Source organism: Nicotiana tabacum, chromosome 17, assembly GCF_000715075.1.
Source record: "Nicotiana tabacum cultivar K326 chromosome 17, ASM71507v2, whole genome shotgun sequence".
NCBI classification, from domain to species: domain Eukaryota; kingdom Viridiplantae; phylum Streptophyta; class Magnoliopsida; order Solanales; family Solanaceae; genus Nicotiana; species Nicotiana tabacum.
The window spans coordinates 124,299,886-124,326,303 of record NC_134096.1 but is presented as its reverse complement, the minus strand read 5'-3'; the positions used below and the strand labels follow the sequence as shown (position 1 = coordinate 124,326,303).

The following is a 26,418-nucleotide window of genomic DNA, read 5'->3' as shown; positions in this document are numbered from 1 at the left end:
AACCTACAACCTTAATACTCCTCCTCCATGCTTTCTTATCGAGGGTGATATTTTCGGTAAGCTGAAACAAAGACATGTCCTGCCTAATCACCGCACCCCATACTTAACCCCTATCCTTCTTTAGACCTGCCATGCTAAGCTAAGAAGCTAAAGTAAAATAAAGACAAGATTTTCATTCATAAGTCTATGAAATGGGTGAAGCTCAATACATATTGTAGCTCAAAGAGGCGAGTAAGGGCCTAAGGACTAAAATGAAAATAGGAAAACTTACAATGGGTTAATTAAATAATAAAGCTAATTAAGTGGATGAATTGCGAGAAGTAAACTTGTTGACTAATCAGCCGACCCCTAATTTCACAGTGCAACATTTCAAGCGCCTTGTACAAGCTCCACATATAGCTCCGACCTCTTCCATTTTAATTCGTATCGAAGTCCACTCACTCCGCCGCTACCGGCGACTCTGCTCCGCTCCATCTATTTCTCCGGCGACGTCTTTTATTTGTATGTTATAAAATCATACTTTTTCTTTCTTTTTTCCTCTTCAAGTTTTATCTTAGAAGTTTTGTTAAGCATTTCTCTTCACCCAAAAAGAAGAGAATAAGCGCCCGAAAAAGGTTGAATTTTAGCATGTGTTATAAGGGGATTCTAAATTTTATTAAATTCGACCTGCTTTATCCAGACGGGCACTTGAGTGAATGTAACCACGTTGTCTCTATTAGAAGATAATATTCTACATATATTATTGTTTATTAGAGCTAGACTCTAATATTGAATTTATTTTAATACAATGTCTAACAAAAGATATAACCTTTTAATGTACCAAGATTACTGATTTATTAGAGAGAAGAGTCTAATTTTGGTTTGTTGTCAGAATATAGATGGACTGCAGAATTCTATCATTGAATAGGTCCTGTAGCTTGGCTAGTAATCTTCGGGCCATTCCTACACGCAATACTGTATTATATCGGAAATGTTCTTATCTGCCTGCAGGTATTACTTTCAGCAGTTCCTTCTTTTGCAGTAAGTTAATAGACTAAAGAAATTGTTATGTAGCATTTCACACATGATTTTTTTGTTGTCAATTGCTCGTAGTTGTTCTTATTGGTGAAAACCATCACAAAGTGCTATACTTTAAATTAAATGTGTCTTTATAGAGATTTTACTGTTGGATTAATGTGTCATGTTGTTTTTGATCGTTATTGACAGGGTTATTTCGTAAGTCAATTAGGTGCTCAATGAAGTCCTACAGGTTATCAGAGCTTTCAACTTCTGAGGTTGACAGCCTCAAAGCTCGTCCACGCATTGATTTCTTCTCCATTTTCAACACAGTGAGTTAACAATGCTTCTTGAACCGATTTTGTATTTTTTCCTTCAAATTACTTATTTATTTACAGTTCAATTTAGTAGACTTATTGTGAATGTTGAATTAATTGTATCAGGTTCAACCCATTGTTGATGATGTTCGTAATAGAGGTGATGCTGCAGTTAAAGAGTTAGTGCTTGTTTTATATTTATCCCTTAGTGACTGTGTTTGTTTCATCAACAAATATTATCCTGTATCTGTTATGTGAAAATCCCCTTAATTTCAGGTTCAATTTCCATAAGAATGCAAAACACGTGTTTACCTTTAATGGTTTAAGGAGAGGAAAAAAAAAGAATGCCGAACATGTGTTATTGATCCACAGCAAATACCAAAGAAATGCTCCACCTGGAGGTGCTGCACTGTCAAACTATAAACAATTTGTATAATATTAATGAATGATGTAAAGGACATCTCTATTATGTTGTAGTTAATTATGTTGCGTGTCCTCATTCCTGTTGGATGGACCAAAATGATCTAAATAATTGACATAAAGATGAGCTTAAATTTCAATCTCTGGTCCACTGCTCTTAAAAGCGAAAAGCGAACAGAAGCGACAAGGTTCCATTTAGCAGATCCAACTTAGTGACCTTTGTGTCTTTGCAACTATAAGCCTAAACATAAAATATCAAAACTTAATGATTCTATATTGCCTATTATCAATACTCTCTCTCTCTCTCTCTCTCTCTCCCTCTCCCTCTCTCCCTTTTTAGTTCCCTTAGGAAACCCTGGACCAACATTTCAAACTACTTCCTGGTGTTTCAACTTTTAAAATATACGTTCATTAATTAAAGCTAATAATTTCAGTTTCGACCAAAGATGAAGGTTGCTACTGTGCTTTTGCAGCTTGTTTTTACTCTTTCTGTAATTGATTCTTATCAACTTTAGTTGCCATTTTTTTAGTTTGCTGGTCAAACTAAGTTCAAACTTTCAAACCGTCATAATATCCCTAAGTTTAGATTAAATAGTTATAGAACCTACGAAAATCTTCAGCTTTATTGTTCCTTATCCATCACTTATCATTCTTTAAGAGTTAATAGTTCCATTCGAAAGTAAAAGATACCACTGTAGAAAAGTTAACCTATCTTTTTGTCTTGATGTTACTTTGATGTGATATCTATAACTTCCTGGGCAGTTACACGTCACGGTTCGACAAAGTTGTACTGGATAGGATAGTTGAAGATGTCAATGAGCTTCCAGATCCTGAGGTATGTATTTAGATACATAATTTTCTTATTGATGCGATCGATGGGGATTAAAAAGAGTAGTTTGAATTGTGTTTAGGATTTTTTGTCCCCTTCCCTATTCCTTTTTCTTTAATTTGTTTCTTGAAAGAAAATTGACTTCAGTTTTTCTTATTTCCAATCTGACTAATTCTTCCTTTGACTCAGCTTGATTCAGCTGTTCGAGAAGCATTTGATGTGGCATATAACAACATATATGCCTTTCATGCTGCTCAAAAGCCTGTTGAGAAAGTTGTGGAGAACATGCATGTAGGTTGTGGATATTGTATAGGATTGATCTCAGTTGTGTGGGCTTGTATAGCAGCATTGTGTTGGCACTCTTACTTCTTCATTTAACTTTCATATTTCCTACTTTGCCAGGGTGTCAGATGTAAACGTGTGGCTAGGAGCATTGCCTCTGTAGGGCTTTATGTTCCTGGTGGAACTGCTGTTTTACCTTCTACAGCACTGATGCTTTCAGTTGTATGGTGATTCAATTTTCCATGTTAATTTCTTGCTCTCACTAATCATTCCTTCCAATGCTAATTCCCTGAGTACAAAATCATCGTTTTTCCTTTTGGCCAGCCAGCACAAATTGCTGGGTGTAAAACTGTTGTGCTTGCAACTCCACCTTCTCGGGATGGCAGCATTTGCAAGGTATTTGTTTACCATCTTACTTTGTTGGTATAAGTTTAAGTATCAATGGCCATTTATTTGGACGCATTTCTTGTAGGAAGTGCTTTATTGTGCCAAGAAAGCAGGTGTGACCCACATCCTTAAAGCTGGAGGTGCTCAGGTATAAGATGATATGCTTCATTGGTCTTGTGTTCATGAGTGGACGTTGCATTTGACACATTTACTTAATTTCTTACTTCTTTTTCCGAACTTAAACTTTTTAAGGTCCATTTACTGTAACCTTTTTAAAATCCACAGGCAATTTCTGCTATGGCCTGGGGCACTGAATCCTGCCCAAAGGTACAATTTTCACCTTAAAAATTGAAGCCTGGCATATTGTATCATACAAGCACTAGTATACTTCTATTGCTTTGCTGAGCTTATGCACGCAACACAGAATAAATGTTATTAACATGAGTACTTTCAGGCAATTAATCCTGGAGTAGACGTGCATGTAATATTTCTAGAGTATTCTTGCAATGACACACGAATAGTGAACCTTCATATAGATGATCCTAATTAGTTTAGGATTCGGCCATAGTTGTTTTATTCATGCAAAAAGTATAACTTTAATAATTGGACAGGGGTTGATGGAAAAGAATCTATGCATCCTTTTCATCAGTTCATATTTCCTTTAAAACACGATGTCTTTGCTATTGCTTGAAGTAGGGACATTGATGTCTAGGCAGGAACGGTAATCGAAGCACGAGCTTTGATTAAATAGGCATGCGCTGAATTGTTATTACTAAAGGAACCAATCTCGCTTCAGGCCTTTGGTACACAATTATGAAGTGTGGGTTAGGTGCACGTCACGAGTTCGAACCATTCTGTTGACTGAAGTCTGGTATTTCGGTAGAAGCAGGGTGTAGGGATGAGTTTATACTTCCCTTATTTTCAAACCTGTGAGCCCTATTGGAGTTGGGTTAGATAACTCACTGGAGATCTCTCGGTTAGGAGGGCCAAATAGAACTGTGAATAGGAAGACGTCAAAGATTTTCTATAGAAAACATATTTCAATACATAGTAGAAAACGACGAGGAAGACAAGATAACATGGACTTAGTTTCTTGTTTCTTTTTTTTAATAAAAGTTTTGTGATTCTTGGCCGAAAATTTATATTTTTATTATGATTGCAATCACTAATCAGAATATATATCAAGGAAGATTCCCCTGTGTACAGTGAAAGTTGATCCTTATTGTTACATTGGTTATTTTTCTTACAAAAGGAAAGTAATTATGGCATGTTTTAGCAGACACATTGTATCTGTTCTGTACATCTGTAAGGCTACTACCCTGGGTGTCCTTGAAGCCTGTGGTTAACTTGTAGATATCTTAATGAAGTGGATTTCCTTTCATATTGGCCTTTGGATTTCTGTTTTCCTAAACATGGCATGCATTTTACAGTCGAACTCTCCTTTTCTTATTTTGACAATATATAAAGGGGAAGCATTATGTACATTACCATCTATGCCAGGTTGAGAAGATATATGGGCCTGGGAACCAGTATGTCACCGCTGCAAAAATGATTCTGCAGGTATTGGTTTCAAGTAAGAGGCAATCTTAGGTTAGGGATATCAGCATTGTAAATAAATTTCACTTGAAACAAATACGCTGCCAAAAGGCTATTCTCCTCACCTCCAGTTGTCTTTTGCTCAATAGTACTCTCTCTCAACAGAACAGCGAAGCTATGGTTTCAATCGACATGCCAGCTGGGCCTTCAGAAGTCCTTGTTATAGCTGACAAGCATTCCAGTCCTGTTCATGTGGCAGCAGATTTACTTTCACAGGTATTAGCTCCACTTCGCACTGCTTGATTATGTTTTCCTCCCTACATTCTGTGTCTGAATCTGGTGCTCTTTTTATTTCACATTAGTAGTGCTTATGTCTCTTCTGATATCAAAATAAGAAGATTTATGGATTTCGTAGTGAAGGAGATTAATTGTTAACACAGATTGAACTGAAACTTTCTATAATTCCTATTGTTCATGGCAAAAGCTTATCACCTCAAATGCAATTTTCAGGCAGAGCATGGGCCAGATAGCCAAGTCGTACTGGTTATTGCTGGAGATGGTGTTGATCTAAATGCTATTCAAGAGGAAATTAGGAAGCAGTGCCAAGCCCTTCCAAGGGGCGAATTTGCACTTCAGGCACTTAGCCACAGCTTCACTGTGTTAGCACGAGATATGCTTGAGGTATGTTTGTCGATCTTGGCTGGCAGTAATTTGGATACAGTTGAATGTGTGCTTGCTGTCATTATATAATTCTGCCTGAAACATGTTTAAAAAAATTGAATTATCATCAATGTGGATGCAATTTCCTTGTAAATTTCTCTGCCAGCTATAGGCTTTATCTCGTGGACTTGAATCACAATCTTTTTCAGGCAATTTCCTTCTCAAACATGTATGCACCTGAGCATCTGATAATCAATGTGAATGAAGCTGAGAAGTGGGAAAGTTTAATTGAGAATGCAGGTACTTTAAGTGTTTGCTAAGTTTTACCTTTTCCATTTGACATATCTACTCTTCTGTTAGTTTGTTTTGGCTATTGGGGTCGCCGATTGTGATGTATCCATGAAATATTTTCCTCAAGCTTCTCTCTATTTTAGCAATGTTAATGTGTGATATACAGTGGGTAATATCTTCATCTTTATTCTTCTTATCTTTATATTCCTTTTAGTGAGTTTTCTGTCCTGCCCTTTGTGATTCTCCATATAACACAGCTTCTCCATACAGTTTAACAGCATTTTACTAGAGATTTCTGTTTCATTTTCTATTTTTTCCTTGTCTTCACCATCCAGCTGGTTAATACATTAGTCTTGTGGTATTTTTTTTGTCTATTGACGTCTTTAATCTCTATGCCTAATTTTTGTGGTTTAAGGGTGTGCGTGTATTGAACACGTAATGTTATTATCTCAGCACTTGACTGTATAAGGTTGATAGTTTTTTCCCTTTTATTCCTTCAAATTCTATGATTTAGCTCTGCAAGATGTCAAGTAGAAGGGTCAGGTTGGCTAGCCATTGGCAAGGCGGACAAGTTTCTTCACTAGTGATCTATGCCATCTCCTTTCTCGGTAGGGAGTTGAATACACCGTCATTTCTATTACATGGCGTAGTTGACTAGCCTTTTTTTTTTTCTTTGGCATGGTTATTTCAGTCCGCTTGGGTTCCTCGGATAAGCTCTAAAAGAAATTCACTACTGATGGTGGCTGGAACTGCTGTCTCCATTTGTAATATGGTTCTTATGATAGACATGACATATTTTTTTTACTTCTGGGCTTAAAGAAATCTGATTTACAAAATCGTAGATAAGGCAAAAAAATGAAAACTCCCTGCAGTACTCAACTTCTACACACTAATAACCTAACTACATCAGAAAGAAGGCTTTTTTTATATGGCTTACAGTTAGCTGAAATTGTATTTTATGGAGTGAGCCTGGTTTTTCGAACAGAGACAGATCTATATTGCAACTCTTGAGAGATTGGACGATGCTACTTCCTCAGGTTAAAAGTGACAGATTTCCATTTCAAAAAAAAAAAAAAGTGACAGACTTAGCAAGTAATTTAAGCAAACTCATTTACTATAAAATCAACTGAATGTTCATTGTTGTAAAAACTGGAGAACAATCTCAAAATATCAAGAGAAATTTCATAAGCTTGAAGAGGGTATGATGAATGTTGAATTACTGGCCTTTCGATCCGTGTTTATGTGTGTGTCTATTTGTGTAACTTTGTTTGTTCCCCTTACGACGTTGACACACTACCAAGCACCAACTACTTGTGTTGATCAGTGGTGACAATTACTTTTTCCAGAACTTCTTTGTCAAAGTTGTTTGTCCGACTTGTGGAAGCTGTATAATGTTTGTAACGACTTGGGCTCTTTAGTATACAGCTCAAAAATATGTATGTTCATGTGTTATTTCTGATGTCTTCTGTGTTCACATGGGTACCAGGAAAGTTAGGTTGGAGGTTCATATTTTACCATCAATAGCAACTTTCTAATCAATCATGTCTCCCTTTGGCAATCTAACTTATAAATAATCGACACTGAATACTTGCAGGTTCTGTATTTATGGGACAGTGGACACCTGAGAGTGTAGGAGATTATGCAAGTGGAACTAACCATGTTCTGCCAACTTACGGGTATGCACGGATGTATGGTGGGGTCTCTTTAGACTCTTTCTTGAAATACATTACTGTGCAGTCTTTAACAGAAGAAGGGCTGAGGAATCTTGGCCCCTATGTAGAGAAAATGGCCGAAGTTGAGGGTTTGGATGCCCACAAGAGGGCTGTAACCCTCAGACTACAGGACATAGAAGCGAGGCAAATATCAAACTCAAGATGATACCATATGTGGATCCCATTTTTATTCGTAAAAGAATAAATATTGAGCAATTCACTCGTCATGCAAATCTAAGGTAGTTTATAGTTTGTTGCGGAGCTCTATATTTCCTGCACTGTGATTTTTATCCTTAAAATGTTGAACTGGAAGCACACTCGGAAGAAAAAGAAGTAACGGTAATGAGTACCAATGGATGAACGAGTTCATCTGCTGTATTTGTTGGAACAAATTTAAACCAGATATCTGAAAAGATTTTTTCATCAAATCAAGGCAGTACTAGATTTGAGAGCTGTATCTTAATTGGGCTTTTGCCATGTTTTCGTAATAAAAGTTGTAATGCAGCAAACTTGTAATATTTTGGATTAGATGTAATTATCGTGGTGACAAAAGGTTGCTCTTTTGGCTACAGATAACGAAGAGCTAAAATCTCTAATATCATTTAATTCCTATCTTGTAGTTGCTTGAATTTTAATGTTATTTGATTTTAGTGCCTTATACTCATTATTCAATTGAATTAAAAGAAAAAGATGAAACATTCAAGTCATGCATTCTGTTGAAATTGAATCATAAACTTTTGCATGTTTAGATTCAAAAAAAGAAGGTATCTTACTTCACCCTTTCAAATAAATCGGTTTCTACGATCCAACAATTAGTTAAGCAACATTTTTTTTATTGGTAAATAAAAGATTTTATTACCAAAGGCAGTAAGTACAAATAACAAGGAAAGTCTATGGATGAGTTCTCTCCCCAACAACAAAAAAAAGAATACATGTCACTCCTTGCAACTATAACAACCAATCTTCCCTAATTACTCTCCACAGACAAAGCTATTAAGGATAAAAATTCAGCTTATCGAGTTCCTTAATTAGTCTGCTCCTTTGCGATCCTCGGTAGAATACTTCTTGGACGATTCTTCTAACAATGTTCCTGTGGCCAGTATGCTTAGCCTGAAAGACCCTTTGATTTCTTTCAATCCATAGATGGTATACACGTGTTGCCAAGGTCATTCTATAGAGTTCAGCACCCGGACTTCTTCCATTGGCGTGAATTTCTGCCCACTTCAGTTCTTCTGGCCAACTCATATTTTTTCTCGCAATTTGTTACCATCGCAGCAAACTATTCCATACATGTGTAGAAACTTCTCATTGGAAAAACATGTGGGATATACTTTCTGTCTGGGAAGCACATAATGGACATACTTGATTGTCAACAATTCCCCAGTTCATCAATCTATCTTTTGTGGGCAATCTCCCATGAGCTGCTAGTCTCTGAAGATAAAGACCATTTGGGAGATCCATAGTTGTTGCAAACCATTTTCCTCCACTGTACTTTTGGAAAGTCACCTCTCATCATTAGATACATCTTCTTGATTGAGAAGGTTGTCATGCTTTTTAAGTCCTCTTCCACGATCCCAGTTAGCTGGATATAACTTTGCATCTTTACAATTTTTTGCACTATCCATGAAGCTTGTTTAGCTACTGCACCCCAAATTTGTCCACCCTTGATGTAATAGTTGTGAGCACGTACTTTTTGCCCTACAAGAATAGTCCTACAAAATTCACAAAAAATAGTTTTCTAGTTATTTTTGATCTTTTGTAGAATTTCTAGGAATTGCTCTTTATTTGTTTGTTTGCATTTAGTTGCATTTTTGTGCATATTTAATATTTTAAAATCATAGAAAAACCATAAAATTTTCAAATCTTCATTCTATATCATTTTAGGTTTTAATTGCATTTTTAGGAATTAATTACTTATTAGTTGTAGAATTAATACATGAAAATCACAACAAAAATACATTAGTAACATTACATGTGTTATTAGTTATTTAAATTAGTTAATTGTTAAAAAATAGGTAAGTAGGTTTAAATTTGCAAATTAGATTTAGGTTAGGATTTAATTTAGAATTTTAATTAACTTGGTTAGAACTTAAAAGCAAAGAAAAACAAAGTCAAAAAGAGGTAGGTTTGTTTGGGTCTTTGAATTTCATATGGTCCAGTTCATGGTGAGGCCCAAAATTCACAAAAAATCCGCTCCAGTCCACTCTCATTACCCGGTCCGGTTCCCCCATAACCTAAACGACCCTGTTTAACTCCAAACCAATCCCAGCCATTCATCAAGCTAGATCTAACGGACCGGAACTGTTTTTTCCATCCCATAAAACTGTCCGAAATAACCCCCAAAACCTTAAAGACCAGTTTTATTTCCCCCCTCATCTCTCATCTCTCACTCTCTCTCAGAGCCGCCGCCGAAAATTGCCCTACAGCGGCGGGCAGTCGCTAAACGACCCCAAATCGTTACCCTACAATCCCCTTCTCCTCCTCATTCCTAATCCCCAAACCATTTCCTTCAGAAATCCCTACAACTCCGTAGGTTTTAGATCTAAGAAGTCACAAAAACCTAAATCCACCACGATTTCGAGTTTTCCCAAATTCCGGCCTACCTGAGGTTCATACCAATACTATCGAATACTCTCGTTGAGAGTTATCAATTGGAGTCAGCATTGGGCCTATTCCAGACCACCAGAATGCGGCCACCACCATGAAAGCCCCATAACGCTGCTTTCTTTTGCCGGTGTATGGCATACATCGTCGCGTATAGCATTGGCTACGCTTCGAGTGTGGGCTAATGCTCATGTAGCGATGTCGGTTGTTAGCTGAATATCTCTTTTTCGGGCAGTTTTATTTTCTATTGGTAATCCTTCTTTTCACTTCTTTACTTAACTGCCTGATTGACTAATTGATTGATATTTTGTGTTTTGATTAATTGTATTACATGTTATAGATTAGTCTTAGTTCAATTAACAACATGTTTAGTTTAGTTTCAATTATACCTAGTCGACTTTGCTAAATTATCAATTGATAGCTGTTTAAGGTTGCATCAATAGTTGATTATTAGTGTGTTTTTCCCATATGTTTAGCATGTTCTAGATTAGTTAGGATTTAAAATTTATTAATTCTGTGTTAGGTCAATATTTTAGATGCATAACAGTCAGTTTAAATAGGCTAAAGCGAACTTGATTAGTTAATTACATGTTTAAATTAAGTTAATAATCTAAAATAGGTTGAAGTTTGAATATTGTTTGTTGTGCTGTGATTTTTAATCCATCTAAGTTTTTGTGATAGCTGTTTGTAGTTACTAAAATACCAGGGGTGTTAAAAGAAGTAAGAAAATTAGGAATCTTGAGTAGTTGAGTAAGAAGCTTCTAGAGAGGGGTTAAAGTGCAATAAGACAAAGAAATTAGGTCAGATTTGGGTAAAAAGTATCAAATTCAGATTTTTAGGGGGCTGTAAATAGAGAAGAATATATGAAAAGAACAACTGTACCAAATTATGTTAGAAAAGATGCTGAAAAATAGGAAGAATATCTGAAAAGTTGGACATCTGTCCATTTTTGTTAAGAAAAGATGTTATTTCCCTAATTTTTAGGAGGCTGGCAGAATTCTCCTAGGCCCTCTCTCATTCTCTCATAGAGTATACCCTCATATTCTATATAAGGGACCCCCCTGCATTTTTACCAGGACACACACATCACAATACCGATTTTCATTAGCTCACTCTCCTCTCAACATCTCTCTGCATTTTTTTCCAGAACAAAAACACACATGAATTCTACATTTTTCATAGATATACACTCATTCACATAGGTTTTAGAAGTTTTGATTTTCTTCATCAACTTTGGTCTTCTTAAGATAATTTTGAACTGAGGTCGAGGTTCATTCTGGGATTTCATTGTTGGTTTTCTGTTTACTTGCTGCTGGTTTCTGAGTCTGATGAGCGTAATCTCCGGTTTTTAGCCTTTATTTGGCCATTTACTGACTATTTCTTGCTTATAGGTATGTAAATTTCCATATGCAAACTTTTGTTAGAGTATAGAAATGAAAACTTGATATATTGATTCCCTGACCATGTCTACTTCTATATGTTCCTGCTGTTTGAATGTGAAATATGTTTCATCTTTGTTTCTCGATGAGTAGCTAATTACATTTGTTTGTTTGAGTTGAATAGTTAAGCTATGATTACTCACTAATTGGACTAGTTGCTATTGATTGCTCACTCACCCTGTTGTAAAACCACTGTTAGTCAGGCATTAATGTTAGCTATGAAGTTTCGAATTGAATATGCCTACTGTCGTCGTTTCTTTACACATATGAGGGTGAAGTTTACATCATGGGTTTCAATTTGAAGTAAAAAATATGTAGAGTTTATGGTTTAATGATTCAAAGCTTATATGTTGTAATATTGTTTAGGCCTAGAAAATAGAAGGTGTTTGATTCATGAAATGTCTATTAGTACGGGTGAGAATTTGAACTATTTCCTTTTGTTCTTTTCAGTATTGTAGGATTTAGCTTGAAAATTCATGTATTAATGTTTAAGAAAGTCTGTATTAATTTTGTTATTCTTTATATTTGCTAATTATATTGAAAAATAATTATGTTAATTGATTGGGCTCAACAAAGAGCCGACCCATCCAGTAGAGCCACAAGCCAACCCCATGTCCTGTCCATGTTATAAAAATGTCACCTTTTTTAAAAGACACGTTAGCTTAAGTAGGCCAGAATCAGTTTAATCACTTTAAGGCTTTGAACATGTTATTAAGTCAAAGTAATTTCAATCCCTTACTCTCTAGTAATTGTAGTTGCCCCTTATGAATTGCCGGAACTTTGGATACTTGTAGTATACAAGCTTCGCCACTTATTAGCCAAGGCTTATTCCATTTTTCACAAATAAATCCTATAACGCTGCCTCCTTATGCCAACTCCAACTCTAGTGAAGTGATCAATTTTTCTTTCTTATTTTAAAAATACCGTAGTTTGCTTTAGGCGCGCTTTTAATTTACTATCGTGATTGTGTACACGTTCGCTTGACATAATTATGATTCCCAAAATAAATCAAGGTATGCGTTCGCGCAACTTTAGGCGAAACAGTCTTAATATTAATAAAGTGTTATTAATTGTGTACATGTATGCGTGACATAATTTTTGGCACACTAAACGAAATGGATTCACCCACACGTAGTTCGTTTCAAGATAATTCCATAGCTCCATAATTAAAAGCGGTAAAAGGTAAGACACACATAGGTTTTAAAAATACGTAATTAAATAATTAATTAAGCCAAGTATGGTTAAAAGCAACCGTTCTAAAACTACGGAATCCGAGAGTGCCTCAGACCTTCTCCGGGTTAACAGACTTCCTTACCTGGTCTTTTGTATTCGCGGATCATAATTCAGAGTCAATTTGCTCGATTTGGGATTTTAAAATAAACCAGTAACTTGGGACACCATAACAAATATTCCAAGTGACGACTCTAATAAAAATAAATAATTTTCTTTTGAATAATGTCACTTTAATTAGAAAAACTCCCTATTCCTCGGAAAAAAGAAGTGTGACAGCTCTGGCGACTCTGCTGAGGATCGAACCTAGAATCTACGGTTCAGGGTTCAGAATTCGAGCTTGTTATGTGATATATACTTGGCTTTATTGATTGTATGATATTATTGTGTTTGTGGGCCTAATGTGCTAATTGTCGCTCATTTACCGCTTTGATATTATCTGAACTGTATAAATTGTCTTCTTACGCCTCCCTTCTGAGTCTTCTGAATTTATGGTGCACACGTGTGCATGGCCCACTTTTCTGTTAGAGGTCATAACAAATAGAACAAGGCTGGATCAGTAACTAGGCCGGGTAGACTTTCGTGCTCCCGATACGTTTCCCCCACCTCAGCTCGAACTGTCCGCTTGGGTAAGCCAGGTCTAAAACACTCCCCCAGGATTTTAAACCTAGAATAACATAGCCTCACGTGCGGATCCCTAGTAGAAACATTTGTTTGCATCACGTGTATTTGACTTTGGGGACTCAACACAGGGGTTGGGTCCGTCTAGGACATGTGTACCCAAAATAAAAGACCATCTTGATGCATCCTACGTGCTATTTGTGCATTTATTTACTATGATATGCATGTTGATCGGCTTCTAGAATAAGGGAGAAAAATCAAGAAAAAACCAAGAGTGAGATAGGAAAGAGAAAATTCGCCCGGTTATGAAAATCCAGCTATTTGAAAAATCATGAAACTCTGCCGAAATTTTGAAAAAAGAAAAGAAAAAGAAAAGGTCATTTCAAAAAAGCATGTTTTCCTGTGGTGTCAAAATTGAACGAACTACGCAGGTCTGATTCTCACCGGATGTGGGATACGTAGACAACCTCCATAGTGTTCGGCCTCATTTTTGCAAAAAATAACCAAAATAATAAATGTGTCCAGTGTTTTGGTCAAATGAGTGAGCCAACCCAGCTTCAGTTGCATCCCGAGCCGTTTCTATCGGAATAGCCTTAGAACATCTCCAAAATTATCGAAGGGCTATTCTCGCAAGAACGGACATGTCTGTCAATTGGGCATCATTTTTTCCATAAGTGCCCTTCCTTGGCCTCAAAACTTTCCTTGAAAGTGTGAAGAGGCCATTATTGCAAAAATAGTCATCCTTGCTTTAGGGCTAATATTGCATAAATATCCACCCTCCCCTGGATTTTTCCTTAGAAAATTGAAAGGTTGATTTGCAAAAAAGAGTCCATTGGTTTGTCTTTTGAACTAGTATCAACCCTAACCCTAACCTTCCACAGGTACAAAATGAGTATTGAACGGTTGTAGAACAAGCTCCATTACAGCTTCAGATGTGGTGGTATGACTTAGGGAAAGATGATCAGGATTGGGTAACGGAGCATTTGGGCTCCTTTATAGATATTATGAAAGTTAAACTGCGGGATGATTTGATTGAGGCCCTAGTAACCTTCAGTATCCCGTACACAATGTCTACTGCTTCTCGGACTTTGAGCTTACTCCCACTTTAGAAGAAATAGCTGGATATTCTGGTTTCGGCCGGGACTTGAGAAATCAACAACTTATATTCCCAAGGACTCTCTCTGTGCACTGATTCTTTGATCTTCTGAATATCAGTAAACAAATCAGGAAAAATAATGTAGTAGAGGATGTTGTTCTTTCTATTTCTTGTACTCCAGGTTTGGGCACTCAAATGGTTTCGAAACGCATGAAAATGGCCTAAATAATAAGCTGAATGAGGATACATGGCAAATTCATCGTCGCTTTGCTTTCATAGTGGTATTTCTGGGAATTATGGTCTTCCCAAATGAAGAGCGGACAATTGATATCCGCATGGCCAGAATTGCACAAGTCCTCACTACCAAAGAGAATCACACGCTTGCTCCAATTATACTGTCAGACATTTATCGAGCATTAACGTTGTGTAAATCCGGGGCAAAGTTCTTTGAAGGGTGCAATATTATTTTGCAAATGTGATTGATTGAGCATTTCCGTCATCACCCCAAATTCATGAGTTATGGCCCAAACAAGAACAACTTCATTGAAAGTTACGAGGAAAAGGGTGAAGGATTACAATTATTCAGAAGGGGTTGAAGCATGGATATCCCATCTAAGATATTTAAACGCAAGTCAAATTGAATGGACTTTGGGGTGGCTCCCGGTAAAGGAAGTGATACACATGTCGGCTTTGAAAAGCTATCTATTGCTGATGGGATTAAGAAGTGTCCAGCCGTATGTACCGCAAAGAATTCTAAGACAGCTGGGAAGGTATCGAGTAGTGCCCGAGGATGAAGATTTGAGTGTCCGAGTCATTGAGTGACACCTATAAGCTCCACTCCACGAGACTTTAATCCAACAAGTGTGGAATGGCTGCCGGTACTTGAAAGATGATACCCAGGTGCCAAATCTCGCAAGAGGTGAGGTAGACCCAGACTATGCTATGTGGTTCGAGAAAAGGTCTCGCGTTGATGATGGGCCCGAGCTCGATCCCGAGCCCGAAAGGCCCGCCAAAAGGCCTCATATTCAGACTTTTGATGATAAAATCCGAGAGTGGTTGTCCTGGGGAGAAAATGAGAAGGGATATCAAGCAACCATTCACTCTTTAGAAGAAAAGTTGAGAAACCTCAAATTTGAGAATAACTTACAGGTGCAAGAGGATGAAGGTGAAAAGAGAAGTCTGATCCGTGAGAACGAGGCGCTTCGAGCCCAACTCCGGAAAATGAGGATAGTCGCTGAAACGCCTGTGAGGAGTGAGAGAGGTGAAAAAATCATGAGCAATTTGAGACGGAAAGTGCATGACTATGCAACCGACCTGACGAAGGCCGAGAAAGATTTGGCTAAAGCTCACGCAAGGATAATCCAACTGGGGAAAGATGCAGAAGAGCAGACAAGGCTAGCCTGCTAGGTGAAGCAAAGTTATGACAGGGAAGTCGCAATCTTAAGGAAAGAATTGGTCGTTGTTGAGAACCAAATGGGTCAACAAGTGAAAGACTTCAGGGCAGAGAGGGAGAAGAAAGTGTGTTGATTTTGCAAAACCAAAACAACGAGGCCATGCAAATAGTAGAAGTTCGGGAGAAACAAATTGGGAGATTGCTCTAGGAGAAAGGCATTATCAAGCTCAGAATCAAGGAAATAGCTGACTACGCGGAAATGAAATGCCATGAGTGTGAAAATATGACTCGAGCTATGTTCTTCAACTTGGTACTATCCTTCGCTCGCCAGGTCATGGCTGACCTCGAGCTCCTTCAGGAAGATCTTACAAGAAGGCCTACACCGAGACCAGCTGAAGCCACTCGGGCTCCTGGAATAACATTTGAGGCCCATCTGTGTTCTTGATTTTTCAGTCTTTGAGTCTGTATTTTACTTTTTCTCGAGTCTGTTTATCCTTTCATCCATGTCAAGTCTGTTTGTTGTTTTGTTTCGAGTTTGTATGTTTTCCTTTCAAGTCACCAATATCTTCGAGTATTTGTAATAGAAAAAACCAAAAAGATTTTTATTAATGAAATATTGAAAACCCCCAAAATATTGTCTTTTCTTTCATTTTTGCATTTATTCCCCCCTGAACTATGAAATAGTCTGATTCATGCGGCGTTATGATACGTAGGCAATCCTCATCGGATGCTATCATAGCCATAATTAATCTAAGTGAAAGTCAACAAAAAGAGAGAAAATTGAGAAAAAGGAAGAAAAGTGTGATAAAAACAAAAGAGAAAACCAGGAATGACCAAACAAAAAAGAAAGAGAGAGTGGAAATGAAAGAAAAGAATTACAGAATGGAAAAGAGATAGTGAAAGCCGAGATGAAACACGCAGCCGTTGCAAAAACATTTTAGAAATGTTTAACTGTTCAGGTGCATTGCATCCCCAATGTGTGATTCCCTATCTGTTAAATGTCTCAAAACTGACAAGGGTGTTGTGTGTGCAAATTTAGCCAGGTCTTGTTCAGGTGGTTGGTTTTGTCGGTAATCTAGCTTCTCACCCCTATTTTACAAGATCCAAAGGAATGGTTCCAATGGCTTCAGAAAGCAATCTCCCCATCATTAATATTGAGGATAGCCCTGAACTGGCTATTTTACAACATGAATTGGCAACTGTCGAAGAAAAACACAAGATGTTGCGTCCTCGCATGCTAGAAATGCGGGACGCCTGGTCCAATGGTAGGGAACCGCCAAGAGCAATTCCTGGGTTCCCCGAGCTGGTCCCAAGGACGGTTGGAACCACCAATATCCATGTGACTAACCCATTTGCCCCATTTGGGTACCTTTATATATAATCCAACTTTACCGGTTTGCCTTCTGTGGTCCGCCCCCAAGCACCGTTTTTCGGAGTACCTTCAACGTTGTTCTCCGCACCACCGGTCTTCACTATGGCACAACCAACCGTGCCCAGGCCATGCTTTGAACCCCCAACATTCACCTTTCAGGGTTCGCAATTTCAACCCGATATAACTCATGTCACTCCGAACTCGTATGCCCAACAGCCGCAGTTTGAGTCTCCGATGGAGCAAGAAAGAGTAGTTAGAAATCCCGAGTAAGAAGAAATGGCTCAGAAGATGAGAAGCATTGAACATAGTTTGAAAAACATGCAAGGCCTGAGTGGCCAAAAACGTGTTTCCTATTCGGATTTGTGCATGTTCCCAAATGTTCATCTACCTGCCGGTTTTAAAATGCCAAAGTTCGAGAAGTATGATGGGCACGAAGACCCAATTGCTCATTTAAAGAGATACTGTAATCAGCTGAGAGGGGCTGATGAGAAATAAGAGTTGTTAATGGCCTACTCCAGAGAAAGTTTAACAGGAATCGCCTCGGAGTGGTACATGGATCAAGAAATTTCCCACTGGCACATATGGGATGATTTGGCCCGAGATTTTGTCAGATAATTCCAGTATAACATGGACATCGCTCCCGACAGAAATTCATTGTCAAATTTGAAGAAGAAAATCGCAGAAAGTTTTTGCGACTATGCTATCAAATGGCGCGAGCAGGCCGCCAAAGTAAAACCACCCATGGACGAAGCAGAAATGGTTACAGTCTTCCTGCAAGCCCAAGAGACTGATTACTTCCAGTATATGATGTCCACTATGGGTAAACCATTTGCTGAGGCTATCAATATCAGGGAGATGGTAGAGAACGGTCTGAAAACTGGCCGGATATTGAGTCAAGCCGCTTTGAAAGCTACATCACAAGCCATCTAGAATGGCTCAGGGCATTTGGCTAATCGCAAAAAGAGGGAGGAGGGAGCCATGATGGCTTCGGGTTCAAGCGGATCTCGCCGATTATTTGACCATTATTATATGCCACCAAGAATCCCACAACACTATTACCCACATCAAGATGCAGCTTATGCCGTGGCATTGCCCCACTATGCAGTGATGAATGCCTAACCTTATACACAACCTCAATAGCATTACAACCAAACCCGAGATCTACCTCCCAGAAATAACCATCCCTACCAAGCTTCATATAATCCCCGTCCACCACAAAACACACACCAATAAAATCCACACCCTCGTGAGCCTCATAGGAGACGCAATTTCACCCATATTGATGAATCTTACTCCAACCTACTTCAAAAATTAATCCACCTGGGTCTATTGCAACCGGTGCCTCCCACTCGGCAAAATCCCGAGTCTTCATCATACAGGGTCGGTACAAGGTGTGCATACCATTCAAGAATGGAAGTCCATGACACAAAAGATTGTTGGGCCTTCAAAAGGGCGGTCGAAATCCTGATCGAAGAAAAAAGAATCGTGCTGAGGGATGAGGAGATCCCTAATGTGACCAACAATCCATTACCGGCTCACAATAATGGGTCGGTCATTGGAATGATTTGTGATGACCAAGAATTTGATCCAGCATTGAAGGCCATTGTTGCAATCGCCAATTCAGAGGCAAGACCTAAAGCGGTGGTGAAACCGGCTGAGACCGAAAAGAAAGTTGCTTCGATTCCTCAAGCTGTTGAAACAAAGACTGGGGCGGCACCTGCCAAGAACGTGGTTATCTATGTTCCTAAGGCCCCGAGAAAAGAATAGCTTATACTCAACACTCCCAAGAAATTCGAGGAAAGGAAATCGACATTGAGTGTGCCAAGATTGTATGTGCCAAAGGGGACCTATGTGACGCGGGGGCCGGTAATTTAACCAAGGCTGACTGAGCCCGTGGTTATCAGCCTCGCACCATAGAGTCCTATGAAGGATCCCACCGCAGTCTCCTGGTGCTACAACAGAACCGTGGTTACATACAACGGGAAAAAGGTTATGGGAGAAATGAACGAGATGAATCAGTCTGGGAAGTACCACACCCCAGAAGAGCTAAAGAAGTCCAAACTGAACAGAGATAAACAAATGCCATCCAAAATGCCTGTAAGCAATGAGGAAGCAGAAGAGTTTTTGAGAAAGATGAAAACTTTAGAATATTCAATAATTGACCAACTCCGGAAGACTCCTTCCCAGGTCTCACTCTTATCTCTGTTGCTGAGTTCTGATGAACACCAGAAAGTGCTCCTCAAAACACGGAATGAAGCATACATCCTGGTTGATACTTCTGTCGAACAATTGGAAAGAATGGCCGAAAGGTTCTTTGAGGTCAATAGGATTTCCTTCAGCTGCAATGATTTGCCCCCAGAGGGAGCCGCCCACAACAAAACCCTCCACTTGACTGTCAAATATGAGGGTTATTATGTGAAAAGAGTGATGTTAGATGGTGGGTCCGGGGTCAATATTTTCCCTCTCTCAACACTCGAGAGAATGAAGATTCGAAAAGAATAAATCCGGGCTAACAACGTCTGCGTACGAGCTTTTGATGGGGTCAAGAGAGACACAATAGGAGAAATTGATATGATTCTGACTATTGGCCCCGTGGATTTTGAGGTGACCTTCCAGGTTTTGGACATGGAAACCTCATACAATTTCTTTCTGGGCAGACCATGGATTCATGCTGTTGGAGCTATTCCCTCCACTCTTCACCAAATGGTCAAGTTTGAATATGAAAATCAAGAGATTGTTGTCCATGGAGAAGATGAGCAATCCATTTACCCGGACCCTTCAGTCTCGTGTCTTGAAGCTAGGGAAGACAGTGAGCATGTTGTGTACCAAGCTTTCGAAATTGTGGTTGCCGACCAATTTGAAGAAGAGGCCCTATTACCTCAACCTTGCTTGTCTAATGCTTCGGTCATGGTCGCCACCCAAATGATTCGAAATGAGTACAAGCCCAGAAAGGGGCTCGGGGTATCTCTGCAGGGCATCAGTGAGCCTATTATCCCAATCGCCAATGAGAAGTGTTTCGGTGTGGGTTTTCGAGCTACATAGGCCGACAGAACATGGGATAATAAGCTCAAAGAAAACAGGTGGGTCCTGTCCCATCCCATTGCATATCTCACCCAATCATTTGTCAAACCAAAGTATGTGGAAGAAGAAGAGGCCTTCACGACTGAGGAAACTGATGATATTTGCGAAGCCTTGAAACAAATGCTATATAAGTCCTACATGGTCCAGCCAGGGGAAGGCACGAGCAATGCCGAGGTGCAGTATATGGGGTCGGATTTCAAGCTCCAGAATTGGGAGGCTACCCCATTCCCCGTCAGGCGGGAGTCTCAGTAGTTAAGTCTTGTCATCTCTTCTACATTACGAGTTATTTCAGGGTGTAACTCGAATGTTTTACTTTATTGTCTTTTATTCTAATGTAAACCCTCATATCTTCAATTCAATGAAATGGAATCAATATTCCATCGTCCATAGATGTCTCTTTTCTTTTGTTCTGATTTTGCTATTTTTCTTATCTTTTTATTTTTAGTTCTTATAATGAAGACTTAAATAACATAACATACTTGCGAACTTCGTGCCCAGATTCTGAAATGCTGTCTAACTTTGAAATAATGAATCAAGAGCCAGAATATGATGAAGATGAGGCTTTTAGGGAAATAAATCGAGAATTGGAACATTTTGAGAATAAGCCTAAGCCAAACTTAAATGAAACCGAGCTAGTTAATTTGGGCAGTTCAGAAGAGATCCGAGAAACCATGATAAGCATTCACACTGATGAAAGAACCAGGGACGTCTTGATCCAACTTTTGTTTGAATTCAAAGACGTGTTCGCATGGTCTTATGATGATATGCCAGGACTGAGCGTTGATTTGGTGGTGCATAAATTGCCTACCTATCCCGGTTATCCACCCGTCCAACGTAATCAAAGAAAGTTTAAAACCGATATTAGTGATAAGATCAAGGAAGAAGTCACGAAACAACTAAAAATTGGTGTGATCCGATACACCACGTGGCTGGATAACGTGGTCCCATTGCCGAAAAAAGATGGAAAAACCCGAGTGTGTGTTGATTATCGGGATTTGAACAAGGCGAGTCCCAAGGACAACTCTCCACTGCCAAATATCCACATTCTTGTTGACAATTGTGCTAAACATGAGATACAGTCTTTCATGGATTGTTATGCTGAGTATCACCAGGTTCTGATGGATGAAGAAGATGCCAAAAAGACTGATTTTACCACACCTTGGGGCACTTACTGTTACAGGGTCATGCCATTTGGTTTGAAAAATGCCGAGGCAACCTACATGAGAGCTATGACTGCCATCTTCCATGACATGATGCACCAGGAAATTGAGGTATATGTGGATGGTGTGATCATTAAATCCAGAATGCAAGAGGACCATGTGCGAGATCTGAGGAAGTTCTTTGAGCGACTGCGCATGTATGATTTGAAATTGAACCCAGCTAAATGTGCATTCAGAGTTCCGTCTAGGAAACTTCTGGGGTTTATAGTCAGTTGGAGGGGTATCAAATTATATCCAACAAAAATAAAGTCTATTCGGGATTTGTCCCCTCCAAGGACCAAGAAAGAGGTCATGAGTCTGCTAGGGAGATTGAATTACATTAGCAGATTCATTACTCAACTTACTACCACTTGTGAGCCCATATTTAAGTTGTTGAAGAAAGACGCGACAATCAAATGGACAGATGAGTGTCAAGAAGCTTTTGATAAAATCAAAGAATATCTATCAAATCCGCCAGTGTTGGTTCCACACGAGCCAGGAAGACCGTTGTTCTTGTACTTGACAGTCTTGGAAAATTCTTTTGGCTGTGTCCTGGGGCAGCACGATATGAATGGAAAGAGAGAATAAGCCATATACTATCTGAGCAAGAAGTTCACCAGTTATGAAGCCAAGTACACATTGTTGGAAAGAATTTGTTGCGCCCTAACTTGGGTCTCCCAAAAGCTCAGACATTACTTGCTGGCCTACACAACATATCTCATAACCATGATGGATCCTTTTAAGTATATATTCCAGAAGTCAATGCCCACTTGAAGGTTAGCAAAATGGCAAATCCTGCTCACCGAGTTTGACATTGTCTATGTCACCCGCACGGCAATGAAAGCCCAAGCCTTGGAAGATAATCTAGCTGAGAACCCAGTCGATGATGAATACCAACCCCTAAGCACTTACTTTTCGGACGAGGAAGTAAAATCATTTGAAGTAGTTCTAGAGAACACCAATGCCTGAAAAATGTTCTTTGATGGGGCTGTAAATGCAAAAGGCTTGGGATCGGGACAATTCTGATTTTGCCCACATGTCAACACTATCCGGCCATACCCGACTCCGTTTCTTCAGTACAAACAACACCACTGAATATGAAGCTTGCATCATAGGCATGAATATGGCAGTTGATCTGGATGTGGAGGAATTATTAATCATGAGGGATTCTGATTTGATCATTCGACAAGCCCAAGGTGAGTGGGAAAATCGAGACATTAAACTCATCCCTTACATGCAACATGTGAAATATCTCAGCAAACGGTTCAAGTCCGTCGAATTCAGGTATATTCCCTGATTCCACAATGAGCTAGCTGATGCACTAGCTACTTTGGCTTCAATGTTGCCATACCCGGGTAATATTCATATTGACCCGCTGGAAATCCAGGTTCGAGAAAGGCATGGTTATTGTAACGCGATTGAAATGGATCTAGATGTTCGCCATGGTATCATGATATAAAAAGGTTTTTAAAAACAAAAGAATATCTCGAGCAGGCAAGTGGAGATCAAAAGAGAACTATCAAAAGGCTTGCAAGCAGTTTCTTTTTGAGAGGAAAAATCCTATACAAAAGAACCCCGGATCTGAATCTCTTGAGGTGCGTAGATTCTCGAGAAGCTGAAAGGATCATGAATTAAGTGCATTCAGGAGTATGTGGGCCTCACATGAATGGGTATGTCCTTGCAAAGAAAATCCTCCGGGCAGGTTATTACTGGATGACAATGGAAAAGGATTGTTTCAGTTTCTTTCGGAAATGCCATAAGTGCCAGATATACGGTGACCTGATTCATGCACCGCCTTCAGAGTTACATCCTATGTCAGCGCCTTGGCCGTTCGTTGCTTGAGGCATGGATGTTATTGGGCCAATCGAGGTGAAAGATTCAAATGGGCACATATTCGTCTTGGTTGTCATTGATTATTTCACAAAGTGGGTCGAAGCAGTCACTTTCATAGCCGTCACCAAGAAAGCAGTGGTGGACTTCGTGCATTCCAACATTATTTGTTATTTTGGTATTCCTACAACTATCATTACAGACAATGCTGCAAATCTGAATAGCCACTTGATGAGGGAGGTATGCGAACAATTTAAAATTATGCATCGTAATTCTACCCCTTATCGGCCCAAAGCTAATGGCGCTGTTGAAGCAGCGAACAAGAACATCAAGAAGATCCTTAGGAAAATGGTTCAGGGTTCTAGACAATGGCATGGAAGGTTGCCCCTTGTACTATTGGGATATCGCACAACCGTGCGCACATCTGTTGGGGCCACCCCCTACTTATTAGTTTATGGCACTGAAGCTGTAATATCTACAGAAGTTGAGACTCCCTCTTTTCGGATCATTGTTGAAACCGGTGATCGGGGATGATGAATGGGTCAAAACCCTGTTGGAACAATTGACTATGATTGATGAATAACTGATGGTCGCAGTTTGCCACGGGCAGTTGTACCAACAAAGAATGGCCCGTGCCTACAACAAGAAAGTGCGGCCCAGAAAATTTGAAGTGGGCCAACTCGTTCTGAGATGTATTCTCCCACATCATGAAGAAGCCAAAGGAAAGTTTGCTCTAAACTGGAAAGGTCCGTACATTATAAGAAGAGTGTTGCCGAAGGGAGCACTGTATTTGGGAGACATCGAAGGAAATGACCCCGAAACAGCTGTCAATGCAGATGCGGTCAAAAGGTATTACGTTTGACCCCTTTTTCACGGCTTTAACATGCTCCGATTGGGATGACGAAGGCTTTCTTTCTCGCTATCCAAACACTATCAACCCTTTGCAAACCCGTTGAGCCGATTCCCTTTCTTTGATTACCCTCTTGGGAACTTGGAAGTTATTATTAAAAAAAATCAAAAAAAATCAAAAACAAAGTTTCTTGAACTACATTTGACTTGATTCCGAAAGGATACGTGGGCAGCCTCTCTCTGGGGTTCAGTCACACCAAAATAAAAGTTCACATTCCCCCAAAGTTGAAACTGGGGCAGATGTTATAATGGTTCGACGATGGTTTCTCCTGAAAGGTTCCAAAGTTGTAATTCAATCTGAATTCGCTTTACCCAAATCCTCTTCAAGTCCTTCCGATCAATCGACAAGAATGTTCAAAATTGGAAGACACAGGTACTCGGATCTGATGCAACCAAAATGAGATAAATAAAATGAGAGATTCTTGTTGGTGAAAATCCTCACGGGCACCGTAAGGCGATGGTAAGTAGAGAAATTAAAAACGAGAGTCTTTTTAGTGAAAACTCGCAAAGAGCACTATAAGACGATGGTGAGAAGAGAAATGAGAAAGGTCAGTTGGTGAAAACCCACAAAGGGCGCCACCGATCGAAAAAGAGGATCCTCACATCCATGGCAGCAACATAGTCCCGAGCAAGGTTTCTCGATTTTTCAAGGCAAATTTGTGATGAGTTTCTGAGAGTCGGACGGTTTACACGGATAAAGCATCCAGTCCAAAAGGCATGTCATGTTCATTGAAGTCCGCATGTACTCGTAGATTAGTCCTTCTTTCCGTTCCCCGAAAGGGACATCTCTTGTTTAAATTCATTATCCTTTCCATTTTTTATTTTTCGTTGAATCCCTTTCGGTCTAATCTTGTTCCAAAAACACACACAAAAAGAATGGATGACAAGACTGATTTACGGGGCTCTCGTTTGATACAAGCTAATATGCAAAAAAGGCACCCAGCCTCGGCAGGGGCATCAAGTCGACCCCAACTGGCCATAGCGGCTGATGCTTCGAAATCAAAGACTCTTAGAAGGAGGAAATCAAAATTAAAAGTGCCTACAAGGGAAAAATGAAGTTGAAAAGGTTAAGTCCCAAGTGGCTAACCGTCTTGGCAAAGTTTGAAGAGCCAAAGGTTCCCCAAAGCTTTAAAGTTAAAATTGGAAGAAAGAAGTCAAAGGCCTACAAAGGCAAAATAAAGTTGAAAAAGGTTAAGTCCCATGTGATCGACCGTCATGGAAAAGTTTTAGAAAATCCAAGGGTTCTCCGGGGCCAGAAGTACAATCGGTATTCAGGAAATAACTAGTTACAAGTGAAATTTTCATCAAAGAAGCCGGCTAAGATCAAGTGACTGAAATACTCAAAGCTGCAAAACCAACCACCATTTCAAATTAACTATCGTTCTTTGTTTGAAAAACAGGAAACATGTGCAATCCAAAAGCAACCTTGCAAGAAGCAGGTGCAACCAAAAAGAAACCACGCGGAGACTAAAATAGCTCCACAGCAGCAACAACTCCAAAAGGGAAGTCTTCTCCAAAATTTTTCCCGCATTTTACTCAATATCTTAATAAAAAAATAAAAAAAGAAATTTCAAAATCATGGTAGTATAGGGTACACCAATACCTAGCTGCGTTTTCGAACATAGGGTCTCCACTCCCTAGTTGATTTTATTTTAGACATAGAGTCTCTACTCCCTAGTCTTTTTTCCAACATAAGGTCTCCACTCCCTAGTTGATTTTATTTTAGACAAAGGGTCTCTACTCCCTAGTTGATTTTATTTTAGATATAGGGTCTCCACTCCCTAGTATCAGCTTTTCCAACATAGGGTCTCCACTCCCTAGTATCAGCTTTTCCAACATAGGGTCTCCACTCCCTAGTTGATTTTATTTTAGACATAGGGTCTCCACTCCCTAGTCTCATTTTCCAACTTAGGTTATCCACTCCATAGTTGATTTTATTTTAGACATATGGTCTCCATTCCCTAGTCTCTTTTCCAACATAGCGTCTCCACACCCTAGTTGATGATATTTTAGACATAGGGTCTCCACTCCCTAGCCTCTTTTTCAATATAGGGTCTCCACTCCCTAGTTGATTTTATTTTAGACATAGGGTATCCACTCCCTAGTTTTATTTTTTAACATAGGGTCTCTACTCTCTAGTTGATTTTATTTTAGACATAGGGTCTTCACTCCCTAGTCTTCTTTTCCAACATAGGGTCTCTACTCCCTAGTTGA

At 39.3% G+C, this 26,418-nt stretch overlaps 1 protein-coding gene across 3 annotated transcripts; it reads left to right on the top strand.

Annotated features, from left to right (window-relative positions):
• Window positions 1-314: 314 nt before the first annotated feature.
• LOC107770793 (histidinol dehydrogenase, chloroplastic) lies at window positions 315-8,059 on the top strand. 3 transcript variants are annotated; one of them, XM_075235005.1, is made up of 15 exons: window positions 319-501; window positions 872-990; window positions 1,207-1,328; window positions 1,440-1,492; window positions 2,496-2,568; window positions 2,752-2,853; window positions 2,965-3,066; window positions 3,169-3,240; window positions 3,317-3,379; window positions 3,517-3,558; window positions 4,732-4,791; window positions 4,933-5,043; window positions 5,278-5,448; window positions 5,637-5,727; window positions 7,313-8,059. In XM_075235005.1, the coding sequence occupies exons 2-15, from the start codon at window positions 879-881 to the stop codon at window positions 7,594-7,596; spliced, it is 1,458 nt and encodes a 485-aa protein (XP_075091106.1). In that variant the 5' UTR covers window positions 319-501; window positions 872-878; the 3' UTR covers window positions 7,597-8,059. The 3 variants fall into 3 exon arrangements, with proteins under 3 accessions (XP_075091108.1, XP_075091106.1, XP_075091107.1); XM_075235006.1 differs by having other exon boundaries at window positions 323-501; window positions 879-990; XM_075235007.1 differs by lacking the exon at window positions 872-990 and having other exon boundaries at window positions 315-501.
• Window positions 8,060-26,418: the final 18,359 nt, after the last annotated feature.